Here is an 18343-nt window from a genome sequence, read left to right as displayed (position 1 = left end):
GGTCGTGGGCAGCGGGTCGGAGCCGTCGTAGGTTTGGCCTTAGCAGGGCTGCAGGTGATGATGAAGGGTTTATTGGGGTTGCTGGCAGGGAGAAGGGGCACAGGGCGGGTGCCTGTGGTTGTGCTGCGGCCTCCGGGGGGGTCCATGCCTGGGAGCTGCCCCTCAGCCACGGCCTCCGAGACCTGAACCACTCGTGAGCCCCTCCACTGTCCTTCACTGTTGGGTTTCGGTCCAGGTGCTTTTAGGCCGATGGCTGCTGCAAGGGTGGCTGATTGTTTGGAAGACAATAGCTTTAAGGCCTGTGTGCAAGTGCCCCTTCCAACACTGGCTGTCAGACTTGGAAAGAGCTGCACGTACGTTGCCCTTGGCGTGGCCGCTGGTGTCTTACAGTTCATGATGGGAAGACCCTGTCTAGGTATTGTTCTGAGTTTTTATTTTGTGGCTGATAAACATTGTATAATAGGTCATGTGTTTTCCCCTGCTTTTATTAAAAATGACAGTTATGAGTTGTTCGGATGATCTGAAATGACTTGAGCAGGTTTGCACTCCATCGTAGAGTTAAAAATCCAAACAAGAAGAGGAGGCTGAGGGGAGACCTTATCGCCCTCTACAGCTGCCTGAAAGCAGGCTGTGGTGAGGTGGGGGTCGGCCTCTTCACCCTGATAACAGACAATAGGATGAGGGGAAATGGTCTGAAGTTGTGCCAGGGCAGGGTGAGGTTGGCCATGGGGAACAATTCCTTCCCCTTGGGGCTGTCAGGGGCTGGAAGGGGCTGCCCAGGGAAGGGGTCGAGTCCCCAGCCCTGGGGGGATTTAACAGCCGGGCAGAGGCGGTGCTGAGGGCCAGGGTTTGGGGGTGGGATGGCAGGGGTAGGGGAGCGGTTGGGCTGGGGGAACTTAAAGGGCTTTGCCAACCCAAACGATTCTGTAATTCTATGAAAAACACTTACAATGGGGAATGCACACCGTGCAGCTCAGAGAAGTGAAACGTTAACCAGTGTTTCTGATGAAGAGCCAAAGCCCTGGTGTGCAAAGGTGTCTCCAAAGAAAGAACCATTGCTTGAGGAGGTTTCCGCTAACAGGGGTTCAAAGGGTTAAGAAATCCCATGGTAAGCTGATAGGACTGGAATGCATTTTGATGGGTTTTGGCAGGTCAGCTTATTAGAAGTGGCTGCTGTTTAGATAAAGAAGAGAGGAGCGTGGTGTTTGTAATCCATAAAATCGGTGAAGAATTAGCTGCATTAATTTTTAGAGTGTTGACATAAGATAAAGCAAACAGTGATAGGCTATTCCAGTGTTGTAAATACTAACAGAATTATGTTAGTAATTAAGTACCTGGAGTTAGCTGTGGGATTACGTGTGCCGTATGGAGCTGATTAATGAAGGTATAAATTACCTTCCCTAAGTAAAGCCGTGCTGAAGTGGTTTTTTGGAGCTTTCCCCAAGGTGGCACCCTGTGGCCTGCTGTGCCTTTTGTCCAGGCGTGCTGCTCTTGCGAATGTGAATGCCAGCTCGTAAAGACTAGCTCTGCTTTTTGTGGCAGAGGAAATGAACTCCTACTCTTTTGGATTTGTGCAAACACACATCTCTAAGACCAACTTTTTATCTGTGCATGAGTAGCAAAGGGCATATAATGAATTCACCGAGCCAGCAACTTGAAATATTTTTTTTAAATTAGGATTTTACTGAATAGGTATCTTGAAGTAAAGGGGTAAAGGAATCGGTAAATGTTCCACCCCCTTGCCATAATTCGTGGTTCATGTGAGAAAAATATGCTGACCTCTTCAGAAGCAAAACTGAGTATCAGAAGATAAATTATTTAACATTTATTATATAGTACAGCAGTGAGGCCCCAGTGTACTTCTTTAGGTCGCTCTTGATCTGTGGCCTCCCTGGTTCTGTATCTTTTACCGGGCAAAAGTGTCAGCAGCAAAATACCCATTGCAGAGCTCCACGATAGTGAGAGAGTAACAGGAGTTGCAGAAGTTAAATTGTAAGGAAGTTGGCAATATTTTTTGCAGGACTGTGGTGTTTTGGATGTGTGGCTCTAGATGGTGGAAGCTTTTTTGGTAGGAGTGTTTCCTGGGATCTGTGTAAAGTGTTTCCAGGAGTTTCTGACTGGCATCAGCCTGGATTCAGGGCTAAATTTCTACTTCCTGGGCAAATTGAAGGCAAGTGGGCCAAAAAAGAAGGCTCAAACTCGTTCTGGCTGCATTCAGCTGAGATCCTCTATCCTGGATGTGAATTTTTGTTTCTGCAGGCTTCCACAATGTTTGCCCAGTGCACCCAGAAGTGTGCGAGCTCCGTGCTGCTGATCACGCTGCTGTGCTGCATCCTTTCTCCTCCAGCACAAGCCAGCAAGGTGAGTGAACAGCTTCAGACACAAGCCCTGAACCGTGTTGTCATGGTTTAACTACCTTCCATAGTCAAGTACCTGACCCTCTTAAAAAATCAGGAGTTAACCTTACAAATGGGGACTGTTTTGAGTGGTAAAATAATCTCTTTAGCTAGGCAGGATAAGCGCTGAGACCAAGCAAAGCCCTTTTAGGAAGTTAATAGTTATACATTCCCCAACAATAACACAGCATTCGCAATTCCCCTAGTATCATCATGCCATTTATTGGTTTCTGACCACAGAGGTTGGGTAAGGGCTACGGCTTTTCTTAATCTACTTTCTTGAGAACAATTTGCTGCAGTCCCTGGTTTTCATTTGTACCTTGCAAAGTCTCAATTCAGGCTCTTGTCGCTTGAACTGTCCCTCTTGCGGCCAGTTGGGGTCGGCTGTCCTGGCTGTGCCCCCTCCCAGCTCCTTGTGCCCCTGGCAGAGCAGGGGAAGCTGAAAAGGCCCTGCCTGGTGTAAGCCCTGCTCAGCACCAACTGAACTATCAGTGTGTTATCAACATTGTTCTCATCCTAAACCCCAATCGCAGCGCTGTGCCAGCTGCTAGGAAGAAAATTAACTCTATCCCAGCCGAAACCAGGACGTGTGTGTGTAGTACAATAGAAACAAAAATGGCAGAGAAGCAACTGTTTTTCTGTGGAAGTTTGCAAAGATAAGGAGTGCTAAAGCAGATGTGTATTTATCATGTGTAGAGCTGTGAACGTACTTGACAGTGGCCTCTGCCCTGCCTTCTGCTGTGTTTTGGAGTTTGCATTTTAAAATTCATTTGAAAAGCACCTGGTGTCAGGAGCAGAGGTGCTCAAGGAGTTTTAAAACTGTGAAGTCATTGACGTGAAAGAAGCAGCACAGGAAGAAGAGGCATGGTGTGAAGTCCTGTCTCTCTTAAGGAATGTTTTGCCTTTTCCCACACCCCTGGGTGGTGAGGGCAGCAGAACTGTACGTGTGTGTTCACTCACTGATGCCATCTCTTGCTTCTGCAGAGCTCGGAGGACATCCGCTGCAAGTGCATCTGCCCCCCGTACCGGAACATCAGTGGGCACATTTACAACAAGAATGTTTCGCAGAAGGACTGGTGAGTTGTGGGTTGAAGCCTGAGGGGTTGATCCATGAAAGCCAGCGCTCCGTTGTTTCCAGCTGGTGCTCGGGAAGTAATTCCCTGCCTGTGCTTTTGCAGAGGAAGCTCTTTCAGTAGCTGATGCTCAACCCAGGCGAGGGCACTTTTTGAACAGAGCTTGAGGAATCTGGGAGGCACGATTTCTTAAGCCACGACCCTCAGCAGATGTAGGGTTTACTTCCAGTCCCCTTCACCTGGACCGGATCCCTGCAGAAGGCGCTTGGCCAGTCTTTCCCAGGAACTCTGGGCTAGCTGAGCTATGAGGAGAACTCTTAAAATCAGATCAGTGCCTGACGGGAAAGCTGGGACACAGAAAAACTCACCTTAGCATCCTCCCACAGAGCATTGGTTTCATCTTCTCCTGCTGCTGATTTTGGTTTCTTTGTGTTGCAGCAACTGCCTGCACGTTGTGGAGCCAATGCCGGTGCCAGGGAATGATGTGGAGGCCTACTGCCTGCTGTGCGAATGCAAGTACGAGGAGCGCAGCACCACCACCATCAAGGTAATTGTGGGTCTGCTCCCTGCGGCTGGCTCCTTCTCCTTGCCATGCCACGCCATCGCAGGCACAGCTAGGCTGGTGCATTCCTGGAGGAGAGCCCAGAAAGGGAAAATAAAACTATCACAGCTGGTACATGGTGGTAGTGCCAGGGGCACTGAGTCCGAGTCAGGAGGGCTCCTGGCAGTGAGGAGCAGGCTGCGCGGGAGCCCAGTCTTCTTCCCGAGGATGTGTGATGCTGCCAAGCACCTCTGACCAGGGCCCCATCTTGTTTGTCTCCTTTCACATGCAGCACGTGTTTTAAATTGGCACAGTGCAGAGAAGATCAGCGTGGTTTATGCAGCGATGGCACTTATGTCTCATCGGCCTTCCTGCAAGTGCAAGAGACTTTCTAGTGAGCAAAATTAGAATAAGAGAAGAAATCAAACATCAGAGGCAGCTGTAAATGGAGCTTCCTGGCCTCTGTGGTGCTTCTTATGTACACTGCTGACCCTTTTCTGCTCTGCTGTCCTTAACTGCAGGTGATCATCATCATTTACTTGTCCGTGGTGGGGGCACTGCTGCTTTACATGGCTTTCCTTGTGCTGGTGGACCCTCTGATCCGGAAGCCAGATGCTTACACCCAGCCCCTGCACAACGAGGAGGAGAATGAGGTGAGGCTGTGCTGCCTGTGTGTCCAGGGTACACGTGGGTGGCTGCGGTCACGGTAGAGACAGGGTGGTAGGGTGACGAGAATGGCTGACAGGGAGACAGAGTGACCTCATGCTTGTCCCTCTGATCCACTGTGGGACCAGTGCTGTTGCTTTTGGGGCATTTACCACAGGTAAATATTTAGACTCAAATCCGTGCAGGTCATGCTGAAGCACAAGGAAATATTCAAAGTACAAGGTCTGTATTACGAGCCCAAGACGAGATCTGTCCTCTGGGGTGGGGGTGGCTTTTTACCAATTGGCCTGAATTTGGTATGTCCATCTAGATGAAACCAAAAGTCAAATGGTTGCTGTTTGTGCGGTGTCCTAGGTGTAGTTATTTGGTGGTGAGCTTCCAGGGGAGGATGGGTTTAATTATTTGCTGAAACACAGGGCTGGCCTCACTTCTAGATGCTTAAAAGAGTAGCCTCTGGGTGCTGTTGTTTGACCCTGCTCTGGGTCTGGGCCCTGTTTTATCCAGGCTCTTGTTCCCTGTGCTTCTCCCCAGAGCAGAATTTCACTCAGATCCCATCTGTCTGGGGGACATTGGCATACGACATCTGGGGCAAGAAGATTAGGGCTCAGCAGCACACACACACACACACACCCTGCCCCTGAGATTTTGAGGCAGGACAGATTTCTTGCTGCATGAAATGAATGCAATTTCAGCACCCAGCGTACAACATCCGTCCCCTCAGGAGGGAGGCAGTGCTTTAGGGAGGATGATCAGACCAAGGGGGATTTCAGAACAAGAGTGCCTGGACGTGTCAGTCTTTTCTTCTTCTTCCCCTGAGGCTTCCCTTCTCTCATAGGGAAATACAGGAGACTGAGATGGGGATGGTCTCTCGGAGAGGAAGTGTTGGAGCTAGCCCATGGCTAGTGTGGAGGAGTGGAGCGGCTGCACGCACAGTTATTAGCTCTCATGCTTGATTGCATCTGTAGCTCATGCTCGGCGGGATGCAAGGGCAAGACTTGCTGCCTGTTAGAGCAGCGTGTGGCTCTGCGATGCAGCTTTCCCTGTGGCTTTCTCAGTTCAGACATGGTGCAGTTCAGCGGGGCGCAGTGCTAGGCAGAGCTCTCTCCTGGAGCTGAGTTCCTTCCCTTGGTGGAGCCCCAGGGCTGTGCTCGAGCGTTGCCCCGGCTGCTGCTCCAGGCCCCGGGCTGCTGGAGGGGACTCAGGAGCGGCCTTCCCATTCAGGCGGGGACTCTGGATGGTAGTGATTAGCTCAGTCACACTTTGAGAAGGGAAGCTGCAGTGTTTGAAGATACCCTCCTTTCCTAGTGTCTGAGAAAACCACTGGATCAGCCTGTCCTCTTTATACTTTGTTGTAAGTATAAACTTTGGCCCAATTCTTTCATATGCTGATGTGAGTGAGGAGTGGCTGCTGCAGGGTGCAGGTCTATCCATGACCTCCCTCTGCTGAAAAAAGGAAGTCCTGCAGGAGGAGATGAGTTCTATCCTAAAAGTATGCTCCACAGCAGCAATTCAGATTTAGATCTAGGTGTGCACTGTAAATGCCTCATATTAGGCGAGGTTTATCTTACTCCAGGGTGCTGGACTGTAAACTCTTTGGGATGGGCCTCGTGATTGCCTTGGTGTTCGTATGCCACGACAGATCCCCATCCGAGGGGCCTTCCGATGTTTCTGCAGTGTAAATGCGGGGGTTTGGAGCAGCCTGAACAGCAGGGCTGGACAAAAGTCCTGCAGCGCCATCTGAGATACAGATGAGCAGCTACTGTGTAAGCTAGTGCGCTGAGCACAATGAGAATTGTTGGCCCCATTTTGCTTTAGGGTTAGGGTTACTGCTTTAGCAGTGCAGCTCCTTGCAGACTCCTAGCAGTGGATTTCCAGCAGAGGTTTAGACTTAGTGCAGTTCCTCTCCTGGGGACTTTTTATTTGGGGCCTGTGACTTTACCAGGTGTGGTCCCCAAGAGCAAACTTTCCAGCTGGAGTTGGGGGGCTGGTGTTGAGGAGCTCTGAAAATGAGGTTCTTCCTCAGGACAACTCAAGCCTTGAATTGCTCTTTCAGTTGAAATTTCTCCCAGGGTTGAGCTGCCACCTTCTCTGTTTGGGCTGGGCATGCCCTGATCTTCACCCTTTCTTTCCGTTGCAGGATGCTCGCTCCTTGGCTGCAGCCCCCACCCCGTCTGGCGCTAGAGCCAACACGGTGCTGGAGAGGGTGGAGGGGGCCCAGCAGCGCTGGAAGCGCCAGGTGCAGGAGCAGAGGAAGACAGTTTTCGACCGCCACAAGATGCTGAGCTAGATCTTTGCTGAGCTCTGCAGCACCGCTTCCCAACAGACAGGGTAGCTCCGCTGGTCGGGACGGACAGCAAGTCATCCTTCAGGACAGCCGTGGTGTTTGACTGAAAGCTCTAACCCTCTCTGATTTACCGTCTTCATAGAGAGAAGCAGACCAAAATTCCTGCCTCTGGTTTTGTCCCCTTGCCCTTTACCTCTCAACCCAGAGGCTCCTTAACCCTTGCCCGGCTGAGATCCGTGCTGATCGTTAGCGCCGTGGCTGCATGTAAATGGTCGGTCGGAGGCAGCGCCGCTGCCCCGGTTCAGGGACTGACTCGAGCCAGGGCTGCGGCTCCAGCACGCGGCGCTTGGCTGGACCCTGGAAGTCTCCATCAGCCCACCCCCGCATCAGAGACAGGGTCTCGGTACGGAGTGCTGGAAGCTGGCTGAGTCTTCCTGGGATAAAAACAGCGGGATAATTTTTATGTGGGCTAAATGATGTGGCGCTCCTCCAGGATGAAGAAGCTCCCTCCCCCTCCAGTTTGCACCGATGTTAATTGGGCGTTGTGGTGCGTTGCATGGGAAGGAGGAGGAGGAGGGGGTTCCCTGCCAGGGGTCAGCTGCTGCTTGCTCTTAGCCTGGCGTAAACTGAGCGGGTTTCCACGCCGTTCCGTGGAGTCTGTCCAGATTTACACCAGCATAACTGAGACTGCGGCTTGTTTCTGTGTAGGTGAATATCACAGAACCGATCAGTACATTCACAAGTAAGAGACCAACAGGTAAAAGGTTCATTTATATTTATATCTTTTCCTGCTTTACAGTGGATAAAAACATACTGGGGAGAAAGCTTTCTGTTTGTACCTGCGTTAGTAACCCTTCGTGCTCCCACAGTGTGGTCAGGGGCACTTGTGTCCAAGAGAACTGGGGCAAAGCCTCTCCTGGAGCACTGTAAACACTTGCCTGGGTCTTGGGGCCCTGGAAAGGGGACACTTGTGCTACTCAGAACACTCTGAGAGCTCTGACTGTGCTTGGGCTGCGTGGAGGAAACGGAAGTCACTCTGCGATGTGTATATTGATCCCGCTGAGAACATTGGGAATGTCAGGAAGGTGCTGTAATTTATCATGTAGCATCTCTGTATTAAATGCAGACAAAGATCTATTACATGGCTGGCTTTTTTTTTTTTCCAGGGAAAAGTCCCATCACGCCAGGTCTGGGGCTCCCAGCACTGAGCGGTGGCTCTCCAGCCTGCCTTCCAGGGCCCGGCAGCCAAGCTGATGCAGGACCTGGAGACTCGGCTGTGGTGGCGGCACTCGGGTGTTTCGGCAGGGCAGGTGGGTCCCCCAGCCCTGGTTTGTGCCTGTCTGTGCTCGGAGGGCGCCTCTGCTCCGGGAGAGCTGGCCGTAGAACACCAGCAAGCCGGAGCAGTCCTGCTTGGCACAAGTTAGCGACAGGCGGCTCCGAGCCGTCTCGCGGGAAGGCCAAGCGGATCAGAATTCCTCCTTGTTTGTTGAAAGCTGAGCAATTGTTGCTAAAAAAGCCTAATTGGGAGAGGCACCGGTCACCGCCTTGCATGCGAGTGCCAACAGCTTTCGATGGAGCCCAGCGGGATCCAGCCCATCCTGCCAGACAAATCCGAACAGAAGCTTTTTGGGGGGCTTCATGCCTGCAGGCTGCGTGTACCCCAGGCACCCTTCAGCACCTCAGCGGGCTAAAAAGTGCCCAGAGTTTGGCGTTCTATCGAGGTCACGTTTTCCTTTACCCACCCTTGTTCCATGGTCCTCAATCACTGGACCTTCCTCCCCCTTTCGGAAACCCCATCTTCCCTGTCCTTCCCTCTCGGTGCGATTCCCTCATGGACAGAGGCTGCAGTCCCTGGGAACTGCAGGGGGAAAAATCTGTTTGCACCCAAGCAGCGGCTGGGGGAGAGCTGCCGTGGCTGTCGAGAGGGACTGAGCCGGTGCGATGGGTCCATCTGGTGGCCGGTGCCCCTCTGATCAGCACCGAGATCTCCTGTGGTGGGGGTCCTGCTCCCAGCGACCGGACCCCTGGGTCCCCAATCCTGGAGGGAGAGAGGTTTGGTGAGCAGCACCCCCATATCTTCCCCTGGCCCCTCCCAGGAACAGCCTGAAAATGGGATAAGGAGGGGAAAAAAACCGGCAGGCAAGAAAATTGGGAGTCAGTGGGTTAGAAAACTCAGTTGGGGAAGGGATGGTGTGGCAAAAAATGCCACTGCCTGGCTCATTGTTGGGTTTATTAATCAGCTGATGAGCTCTGTCCTGTGCACCGTCCTCCCTGGGAGGAAATGTTTTCTGTTGCCCAGCCTGAAACTCCCAAGCCTCTGCTCCTCCCCACACGCCCTGCATTCCTCGCTGGGGCATCCCCCAGGCAGGCACAGCCCGGTGGGCCCCGCTCCCGGCCCCGTCCACGTCCCACAGCAGCGCCTGCCGTCCCTCGGGAGCCAGGCGGCAGTGCCAGCGGGAGTCAGCTATTTAACTCCTTATCAAAAAAGGGAGTGAGAAAAATAAAGGACCTCTTAGTACCAAATCCAGCTGCTTTGGCAACCTGCCACATCCCCGGTCAGGTGCCTGCCGTGGTCCAGATGTCGATGCTCTGGATGATGAGCCACTCGCTCTGGTCCTGGGTTACCCGGATCCTCACGCACTCCACGGGGCCGGGCATGCCCCTCTCCAGCCCCTGCTGCTCAAAGTTCCCCTTCTGAAAGGTGCCCACGGTGGTGTAGGCAGTGCAGTCCCGGCCGTCAACCTGCTGCTGCCGGCCCAGCTCCAGCACCCCCGCGTGCAGGAAATCACCCTGGCGCTCCTTGGAGCCTGTGCGCACCCGGACACGGGTGACCTGGGCCGGCTGCTGGAAGACGATGGAGAAGATGCTGCCGGCTGCTGGGTCCTTCCCCCAGAAATACCCCTCTGCTGTGCTGTAAGCCTTGAGGGGCTCGTAGTTCTCGAAGACGGACATGCTGGTGAACAAGGCTGCTGGCGGGTTGTCGGGAAGGTCCAGGGCATCGGCCTGGAACTCATCGTCCTCCAGCCGGTTGATGGTGCCCTGGAAGGAGGAGTAGAGGCCCATGTGCTGGAAGAGGGAGGGCTTGAAGCGGATGACATCCTTCTGGGTGAGCAGGAGGCGGAAGTGGACCAGCAGCCAGTCGCAGGGCATCTCCTGGTAGAAGAGGAGGAGGAAGCGAGCCAGGCGAGGAAGGTCACTGGAGCGGTAGAGCTTACCGATGTAGCCCAGCTTGGAGAACTCAAGGGTGGCCCAGTTGGAACCTTCCCGGGAAGCCAGTGCCTTGCGGATGGCTGTCAAGAAGGACTTGGCACACCACACATCGTCCTCAATCATCAAGTAGTAGGAGGAGAGGTTGGCGGCGAAGGCGAGGAGGAAGGCATAGTCCACGTTCTGCTTGGACCTGAACCTCACCCGCTCCTCCGGGTCGTTGTAGTTTCTTTTGAGGCCCTCCAGGGTGGGATAAAACTCATGGGGAGCGTGGATAAGCAGGAGCCGGCCCAGGAGGATGTGGTGAGCAAACTTGCGGGCGATGTTGGCAGCCACGTGCGTGTTCCATGCGGGGTTTGCATCGGCCAGGTGCACCACCACCACCATCTCCTGCAGCTCCTCCTCCGTCGACTGCTTGAAGAGGGACTCGAGCGTGGCTGGCAGGTAGTAGCCACGCGGCCGCTGCACCGACGCCAATCCCACCGCCAAGAATTCTGCAAGGCAAAGGCGAGGCGTTAGGAGGCTGAGGGGTGAGCTGGGATGCGCCACGGTGAGGCTTTTCTCTGCAAGCCACAAGCGGGGGGCTCCAAAAAGCTCTCCATGTGGCCAACCCACACAGTTAATGCTGGTTATGGCCCCATGTGCAGGTCCTTTCTGAAGCTGAAGCCCCCAGCATCTCAGGAGGTGCCCAAAATTGGCCCAAATGGCAGGGAGAGGACAGGATGAGAAGTCAGGGGCTCCTCTGAAGAAGAAATATTTGGGAAAAACACCTTTTAAAAAAAAAAAAAAAAAAAGCCAAACCTGGGGAAGGAACAGTGCAGAGACAGTGTGGGGCAGGGATGGCTTTGTGGCATGGCTACACATGCTAGTGCCCCCCCCCTACCCCAAACCTTGTGGAGATGCAGCCACGCTGGGATGAGGCATCCTTCTGCCCTCCCCGCAGCCCAGCTCTGGCTGCATTTGTTCAGCTTCGCTGCAGCTTCTCCCTGCCACTGCTCTCTGGGGCACCGTGCACGTCCTGGAGCTCTGGTTTCAGCATGGGCTCACGTGGGGCTGCCCTAAGCTCCTTCCCACGGTGTTTGTGCGAGTTGCTTTTTGTGTACCTGTCCAAGAGCTTGATCCACGCCTCCCACACCATGCGGTTGTCCCGGTGGTCCAGCCCCACCACCTCCACCTTCCTGACTGGAGAGGAGGAAACTCAGCCCCAGGGAGTTGGGATCTCAGCCACCCTCCCAACAGAGATCTGGAAACCCAAAATGTCTGCGGTTACCCCAGTCCCAAGGTGCACAGACCACGCTCAGAGCACACAGGCGTTCCTCTACCCCTCCGTCTCCCCCAGCAAAGTCTGGCTGCGGGGGGAGGCCACCAGGGGTCAGCAGGTCCCCCATCCCAAAAAGGTTGGCAGCAGACCCTGGCAGCAGCAGCGATGGGGCAGGCCCACGCTGGGACATGAGCTGCGATGGGAGAGATGCGCAAACCCAGAGCCCTGCTCAGTCGGGGGTCCCGGAGCCACTCACTTTTGTGGGGTGACAGGGAGCCAGCGAGGAGGTGGTAGGAGACGTTGTGGAGTGCCGAGAGCTCATCTGTGTCCCTGAGGATGCGCTGGGCTCCTTCCGGCTGCAGCACCTGCAGGACTGCGTCTGGGGCCAAGCCCCTAAGTTCCACCTGGATGGGAGCCGCAGGGAGCCAGGTCAGACCCCAGAGTACCACGGACACGCGTGAGCAAGGGGGACCCAGAAATGAGTGGGAGCCCCTGTCCTGCCCTCCCAGCTCCTGGACTGGGGAGGCCCAGGTGCACAGGGCAACCCCAGGGGGAGGAGAAGGCAGAGCTGGGCTTTGGGGATGGTAAGGGGCAGGGAAGGGAGCAGAGCTGGGGCTGGGGTTCTTGTGGGGCAGGCAGGGGTGGAGGATGCTCCAGTGGCCCCTCCAGCAGGACATCACTGGTGGGGACTCACCTGCAGGGGATCCTGTTCCTGCCGGCTGCCCCCATGGAGGATGAGGAGGAGGAGAAGGAAGGAGGCTGCAAGCAGAGCCGTGAGGGAGCGCTTCAGGGAGCATCGCATAGCACGGGGCCAGCACGCCGAGGCCTGCGGGAGGAAGGGGCACGTCAGGATACAGCCCAACGAAAACCACCATCGCCTGGATGCACCCCTGGGGCTGAGCCCTCTGCCCAGAGCACCCGAGCTGTGCACCCCAGGGTGGCCACGGGGCATAAGGAGGCACCTGGGCACTGTCCCCTGTGGGCAGGCGGGGGCAGGACACCCCAACACAGCCAGGAAAAACAAATCAGCCAGGTACAACATCCACCCCGCCAGCCCTGCCAACGCCCCCGGCTGCCCTGCAACACCCAGTGCGGCACCCCAGGAGCTGGAGGCAGAAGAAACACAGAGACGCACACCTCGGGGAAGGCTTTCGGGTCAGGGTGGCACCCCAAGACCTTGGAACTTGGCACCAAGCCCTGGGAAACGCTCAGTTCTCAAAGGAGCCTGGGCTGCTCTTCCAGCATTGCAAGGACAAAACGGGTCCCCCAGCCCCTCCTGCCTGCCCTGCTCCCCGTCAGCCTCTGGGCAGCCACCAGCAGCCGTGGCCACCCCGTCCCTTGTTTGGTAGGACAAGAAAGCTCCCCAGGGATGGGGGAGTGTCAGCTTCAAGGAATTCATAGAATTACAGAGTTGTTCAGGTTGGAAAAGACCTTTAAGATCATCAAGTCTATGACCATGTCCCCAAGCATCACATCTACCCTTCTTTTTGAACCCCTTCAAGGATGGGAACTCGACCCCGTGGCTCCAGTCTGGCCAGGTCCCCCTGCAGAGCCCTCCTTCCCCCAGCAGATCCACACTCCCGCCCAGCTCGGTGTCATCTGCAAACTGACTGAGGGTGCCCTCGATCCCCTCCAGATCATGGATAAAGATGTTAACCAGAGCTGGCCCCAACACTGAGCCCTGGGGGACACCGCTTGTGCCTGGCCCCCAACTGGGTTTAACTCCATTCACTGCCACGCTCTGGGCTCGGCCACCCAGCCAGTTTTTTACCCAGCGAAGAGGATGCCCGTCCAAGCCATGAGCCGCCAGCTTTTCCAGCAGAATGCTGTGGGAGATGGTGTCAAAGGCTTTGCTGAAGTCCATGTAGACAACACCCATGGCCTGTCCCTCATCCACCAAGGGTCACCTCATAGAAGATCAGGTTGGTCAGGCAGGACCTGCCCTTCATGCACCAACGCTGGCTTGGCCTGATCCCCTGTTTGCCCTGTACGTGCCACATGATGGCACCCAAAACGATCAGCTCCACAACCTTCCCCAGCACCAAGGTCAGGCTGACAGGGCTGGAGCTCTCCAGATCCTCCTGCCGGCCCTTCTTGTAGATGGACGTCACATTTGCCAACCTCCATTCAACGGGGACCTCCCAGCACTGCTGATCAATGATGGAGCACGGCTTGGTGAGCACTTCACCAGCTCCCTCAGTACCCTTGGGTGGATCCCATCCAGCCCCATGGACCTGTGTGCATCTAAGTGGTGTAACAGGTTGCTAACCATTTCCCCTTGGATGATGGGGGCTTCATTCCGCTCCCCATCCCTGCCTTCCAGCTCAGGGCACTGGGTACCCAAAGAACAACTGGTCTGACCATTAAAGACCAAGGCAAAGGCAGCATTAACTACCTCAGCCTTTTCCTTGTCCTTTGTCACTGTTTCCTCCCACATCCAAGAAAGGATGGAGATTCTCCTCAGCCCTCCTTTTGTTGCTAATGTATTTATAGAAACATTTTTTATTGTCTTTTATGGCAGTAGTCAAATTAAGTTCCAGTTCGGCTTTGGGCCTTCTAATTTTCTCCCTGCATAACCTCATGACATCCCTGTAGCCTTCCTGCATTGCCTGCCCCTTCTTCCAAAGGTCACAAACTCTCCTTTTTGTCCTGAGCTCCAGGCAAAGCTCCCTCTTCAGCCAGGCCAGGCGTCTTCCCCACCGGCTCGTCTTTTGGCACATGGGGACAGCCTGCTCCTGCGCCTTTAAGATTTCCTTCTTGAATAACATCCAGCCTTCCTGGACCCCTCTGCCCTTCAGGACAGCGTCCCAAGGGACTCTCTCAACCAGTGTCCTGAACAGGCCAAAGTCTGCCCCCCGGAAGCCCAAGGGAGCCGTTCTGCTGATCCCCGCCGTACTTCACCAAGAATCGAAAGCTCCATCATTTCGTGACCGCTGTGCCCAAGACGGCCTCCAACCATCCCGTCACCCACCAGTCCTTCTCTGTTCACAAACAACAGGGCCAGCGGGGTCCTTCCCTCACTGGCGCTCTCCCCAGCTGTGTCAGGAAGGTCTCTTCCACGCACCCCAGGAACCTCCCAGACTGTTTCCTCTCCGCGCTATTTCCAGCAGGCAACTGGGAAGTGGAAGTCCCCCACGAGAACGAGGGCTGAGTCATGAGACTTCTCCCAGCTGCTTATAGAATATTTCGTCTCCCTCTTCATCCTGGTTGGGTGCTCTATAACAGACTCCCACCATGATCTCTGCCTTGTTGGCCTTCCCCCAATCCTTACCCATAAGCACTCAACCCAATCGTCACTGTCGTTAAGCTCTAGATAACCAAAACACCCCCTAACGTACAGGGCTACCCCTCCGCCTCGCCTTTCTTGCCTGTCCTTGCCTGTCAAGTTTATCCCCATCCCCAGCAGCGCTCCAGGTCTGTGAGCCAGCCCGCCATGTTTCCGTGATGGCAACTATATCATCGTTTTCCTGCTGCATGATGGCTTCCAGCTCCTCCTGTTTGCTGCCCATGCCATGTGCGTTGGTGTTGATGCTCTTCAGCTGGGCTCTCGATCCCACCTCCTGTCTGGAGGGGGAAACTCCAGTTCCTACGTGACTGTTCTCAGGTGCTCCTGTGGTTTCTAACACATCCATAACCCTCGCATCTTTGCTGCCGCATGGATCTCCATCCCTTACCTCCGCTGAGAAAGACCTCGCTAGCACACCGTCCCTCAAACACTGCCATGCTGCCCCCAGGCTTATCCCTAGCCAGCCTGGTTTTATCCCTTCCCCACCTCAAATCCAGTTTAAAGCTCTTTCGCTGAGCCCTGCTAACTCCTTTTCCCCCTTTGAGACCCCGTCTGTCGCCAGCAGGCCTGGTGTCATGTAGACCGACCCATGATCAAAAAACCCCAACGTTCTGCCGGTGACACCAGGCTGAGCCAGGTATTGCCCTGCTGGCTGTCCCCGTGCCTTCCCTCATCATTCCCTGCAACTGGAAGGACCAAGCACTGCTCACACTCCTGGATCCCTTCGCCAGTCATCCCAAGGCCCTGAAGTCTCTCTTGGTTGTTCTTGGACATCCTGGTGCAACTTCATCACTGCCTACATGAAAAACCAGTATCGGCTCGTAATCAGAGGGCCATACCAGGGCAGGGAGCTTTCTCTCCACATCTGTAACCCAGGCTCCAGGGAGGCAGGAGAATTCCCTAAGAAGTGGGTCCAGTCGGCATATTGGGCCTTCTGTTCCCCTCGGAAGGGAGTCTCCTGGGACAACGACCCATCCTTTTTTCTTTACGGAAGCGGTTTTGACGCAGGGCGTAGGCAGAGTTAACCTTGGCGACACCTCCCAGCCAGATGAACCACCATCCTCGTCACCATTGGGTTCCACTGGCAGCGCCTCGTCCCTCTTATGCAAGGGCACCGGGAAGGTGGGGCCGCCCCAGCGGAGACGGGCAGGGACTTGTCACGATTCGCAGTGCCCTTGGGAGATCTGGCCTGGCAGCAGAGGCGCGGCAGGAGGCTAAAAGGCTCCTGTGTTTGCCTGGGGTTTTTCCATTACAGATACGACCGGGTCTGCCCTGGAGGAGGGGATAGCGGAGAGCAAAGCCAGCCCCCAGCCCGGCAGGGCAGACACGGCCCCATCCAAACTGCTCACGGCGCGTCAGCTCGTTTGGGTCAAAGCAGCCTTGAATGCAAACACGAGGAGGAAAAGCCCTCCCAAGCCGTACAGCAAAGCACCGAGAAAGCTGCCGGTGCTCCTGAACGAAGGCTGGGCTTTACCCGGGACTTTGTAAATCCATCACCGCATCAACCGCCGCTGCGCTCCCAGCCCACCCACAGCCCCCACCGGGCAGAGGCCCGTGCAGCACCTTGGTTGCCACTGCCCTGGAGCATGTTCTGGGCTTATTTTAAGGAGAAACCCCCTGTTTTCCTGCCCAAAAGTCCCTCGGGGGGTTGTTAGCATCTCAAGGGGCTGGCGCACAGCCGGTCCCCCCGACGCCGCAGCCAGCGCTGTCCTTGCCGTGCTGACCTCACCCAGCAGCGCTGCTCGTTACTCAGAGATAAGCAATTAAAACAGAGCGAGCTGCTCTCTCCAGGCAGTGCTGGGCTGAGCCATGGCCAGTGAGACCCGGCCTGGCCCAGGAGAGCAGAGGAGCCACCTCCCCGGCTCGAACCCAGCGGGTGTCAGGGAAGGAGCCGCCGTGGAGGCTGAGCTCCGCTTAGCGCTGGTTCTTCGAGCACTCAGGAGGACAAGAAGCTCCTGGAGCTGCTTAAAATCTCTGTCCAGGTCACAGTGGAGAGTGGGGAGAATTGGGGGTGCTCCCCACCACGGGCCAGCCTGACGGCCAGCTCTTCCCAAAGCCCCCCCCCCAGCCTTTCCTTCCCCCGATGCGATGGGGTGCAGGCAGCTCGCCAGCTTAGGGGGGAGCAACTTTAGGGACCCAGCCCGTGGGGACATCATGCCCTGAAGCTGCTCCAGGGGGGATTTCTGAACCCGGACCTCCATGGTCTGTGGCCCAGCGCCAAGGCCCCAGGGCGAGCTGGGGACAGCGAGGCTTGGCAGGAGGCCACACGCAAGGCTGGGCATATTTATATTCTGGGTGGCCAAAGGTTTTTCTGGCTTCTGGGATGGCATCCAGCTGCCAGTGGCCCATCCTGGATGGAAAACAAGGTGCTGCTCAGCACCCCCAGCTCCCACAGGCAGCGGCTTTATCCACGAAGCAGGAGCAGGGTCCCCGTGGGGAACGGGTGGGTCACAAACACCTCACCCCTCCGGCATCGCGGGCTTATAACAGACCAGCAGGTAACGAACGCTGCCCTGTAATTATCCCCCTAATTGGACTTTGGATTTTTGCCTCCATGGAGGAAGCAAGCAGCCCAGCTGCATGGGCACAACCAGGGGCCAGGCCACCGTGGGCACGTCCCTGGGGTGCAGCACCCTCCCCGCGCCTCCACGGAGCACCCCTGTCCCCGCTCCTGCCCCAGCACCTCGTGCAGCTTGCCCACAGCTCAGCACCCTGCTGGGGATGCCCCCAAAAACCACCACACACACACACACACACACACACCCCCCACCATGCGGACTTTGGGCCAGTGGCCAGGAGCAGCTGCCTGCCGAGAGCCATTTGCCCGGAGCCAGACAAACTCCTCTGCTTTCTTCAGAGACTCCCGGCCAAAGGGGCTGCGTGACGCAGCTGCCGTGACTCAGTCCAGCGGCGAAGGGGATAAACGCACGGCCTCGGTCCCGTGAGGCTGCGAGGAAGGGCCGGATGCTCCCGGCGCACAGGCGGCTCCAGCTGCTTCCTCCGGCCCGGGGAGAGCGGGGCTGGCTGCACAGGGAGGAGGGAAACAACCCGGGCTCCCCCCCCCACCATGCTGGGGGAAACTCGGGCAGAGGAAAAGGCTGTGTGTCACCCGGGGGGTAAGTGCCAGGTCTCATGGGTCAGTGCCCCTCACCACCTCCTGGGGGGGGTCCCCAAGACAGACTGGGCCGTGTCTGACCCAGCGCCAGGTCTAACCCAGCGCCAGGAATCACTGCTCGCTCAGGCGGAGGATGTGGGAAATTATGGCGGCACAATGTCCCCGATGGGCAAAGTGGGGCCGTTCGGGGCTGCGTGGGACTGGGTGCTCCTGAGCCCCCTGGGAGCCAGCCCAGGGTCCGGCCCCCACGCTCTGTGGGTGTCCCTGGTCCAAGAGAGCAGAGGGAGGGAGAGGAAGAGCCTCCCTTCCACAGGGAGGAAGGAGGAGAAAAGCTGCGTTTCAGTAGCGCCGGGCTCTGGGAGCCAAAGCCTTAGGGTAACCCAGGGGTCCGGGGGCCCCGCAGCACAGCGGGGGCTCTGCAGGCAGCTTGGTAAGGGGACGCTCGGGTCTGATCCGCTCCCCACTGCTGACAGCACGGGGACCCCCAGCCCACCACCCTGCCCTCACCCCACCC

The 18343-nt window shown here is 56.1% G+C and overlaps 2 protein-coding genes across 14 annotated transcripts in view; one reads left to right on the top strand and one right to left on the bottom strand.

Annotated features, from left to right (window-relative positions):
• Nucleotides 1–534: 534 nt before the first annotated feature.
• Nucleotides 535–6982, top strand: TMEM9 (transmembrane protein 9). Its single transcript, XM_009634068.2, has 6 exons — nt 535–638; nt 2260–2361; nt 3381–3472; nt 3908–4016; nt 4532–4663; nt 6814–6982. The coding sequence occupies exons 2-6, from the start codon at nt 2269–2271 to the stop codon at nt 6961–6963; spliced, it is 576 nt and encodes a 191-aa protein (XP_009632363.1). The 5' UTR covers nt 535–638; nt 2260–2268; the 3' UTR covers nt 6964–6982.
• Nucleotides 6983–8911: 1929 nt separating this feature from the next.
• The window catches only part of LOC104121996 (alpha-1,6-mannosyl-glycoprotein 4-beta-N-acetylglucosaminyltransferase-like), a 14658-nt gene continuing 5226 nt past the window's right edge, over nt 8912–18343 (bottom strand). For 12 of the 13 annotated variants that reach the window (XM_035889721.1, XM_035889722.1, XM_035889715.1 and 9 more), the window contains 4 exons: nt 12123–12254; nt 11685–11832; nt 9480–10661; nt 8912–8998 (listed from right to left, as the gene is read on the bottom strand). In XM_035889721.1, the coding sequence (XP_035745614.1) occupies nt 9517–10661; nt 11685–11832; nt 12123–12230 (1401 nt within the window). In that variant the 5' untranslated portion in view covers nt 12231–12254 and the 3' untranslated portion in view covers nt 8912–8998; nt 9480–9516. Of the gene's footprint in view, nt 8999–9479; nt 10662–11680; nt 11833–12122; nt 12255–18343 lie in introns of those variants that run through there. The other variant, XM_035889728.1, reaches the window with a different exon arrangement.

Source organism: Egretta garzetta, unplaced genomic scaffold (genome assembly GCF_000687185.1).
Source record: "Egretta garzetta isolate BGI_Z169 unplaced genomic scaffold, ASM68718v1 scaffold202, whole genome shotgun sequence".
NCBI lineage: Eukaryota > Metazoa > Chordata > Aves > Pelecaniformes > Ardeidae > Egretta > Egretta garzetta.
This window is presented reverse-complemented; position numbering and strand designations above follow the sequence as displayed.

Bases quoted from the DNA above. Each gene is read 5' to 3' on its own strand.
- TMEM9 (XM_009634068.2), top strand. From the start codon at position 2,269: ATGTTTGCCCAGTGCACCCAGAAGTGTGCGAGCTCCGTGCTGCTGATC. The intron at 2,362-3,380 runs GTGAGTGAACAG...TTGCTTCTGCAG, and splicing joins CTCCAGCACAAGCCAGCAAG to AGCTCGGAGGACATCCGCTG. The intron at 4,664-6,813 runs GTGAGGCTGTGC...TTTCCGTTGCAG, and splicing joins ACAACGAGGAGGAGAATGAG to GATGCTCGCTCCTTGGCTGC.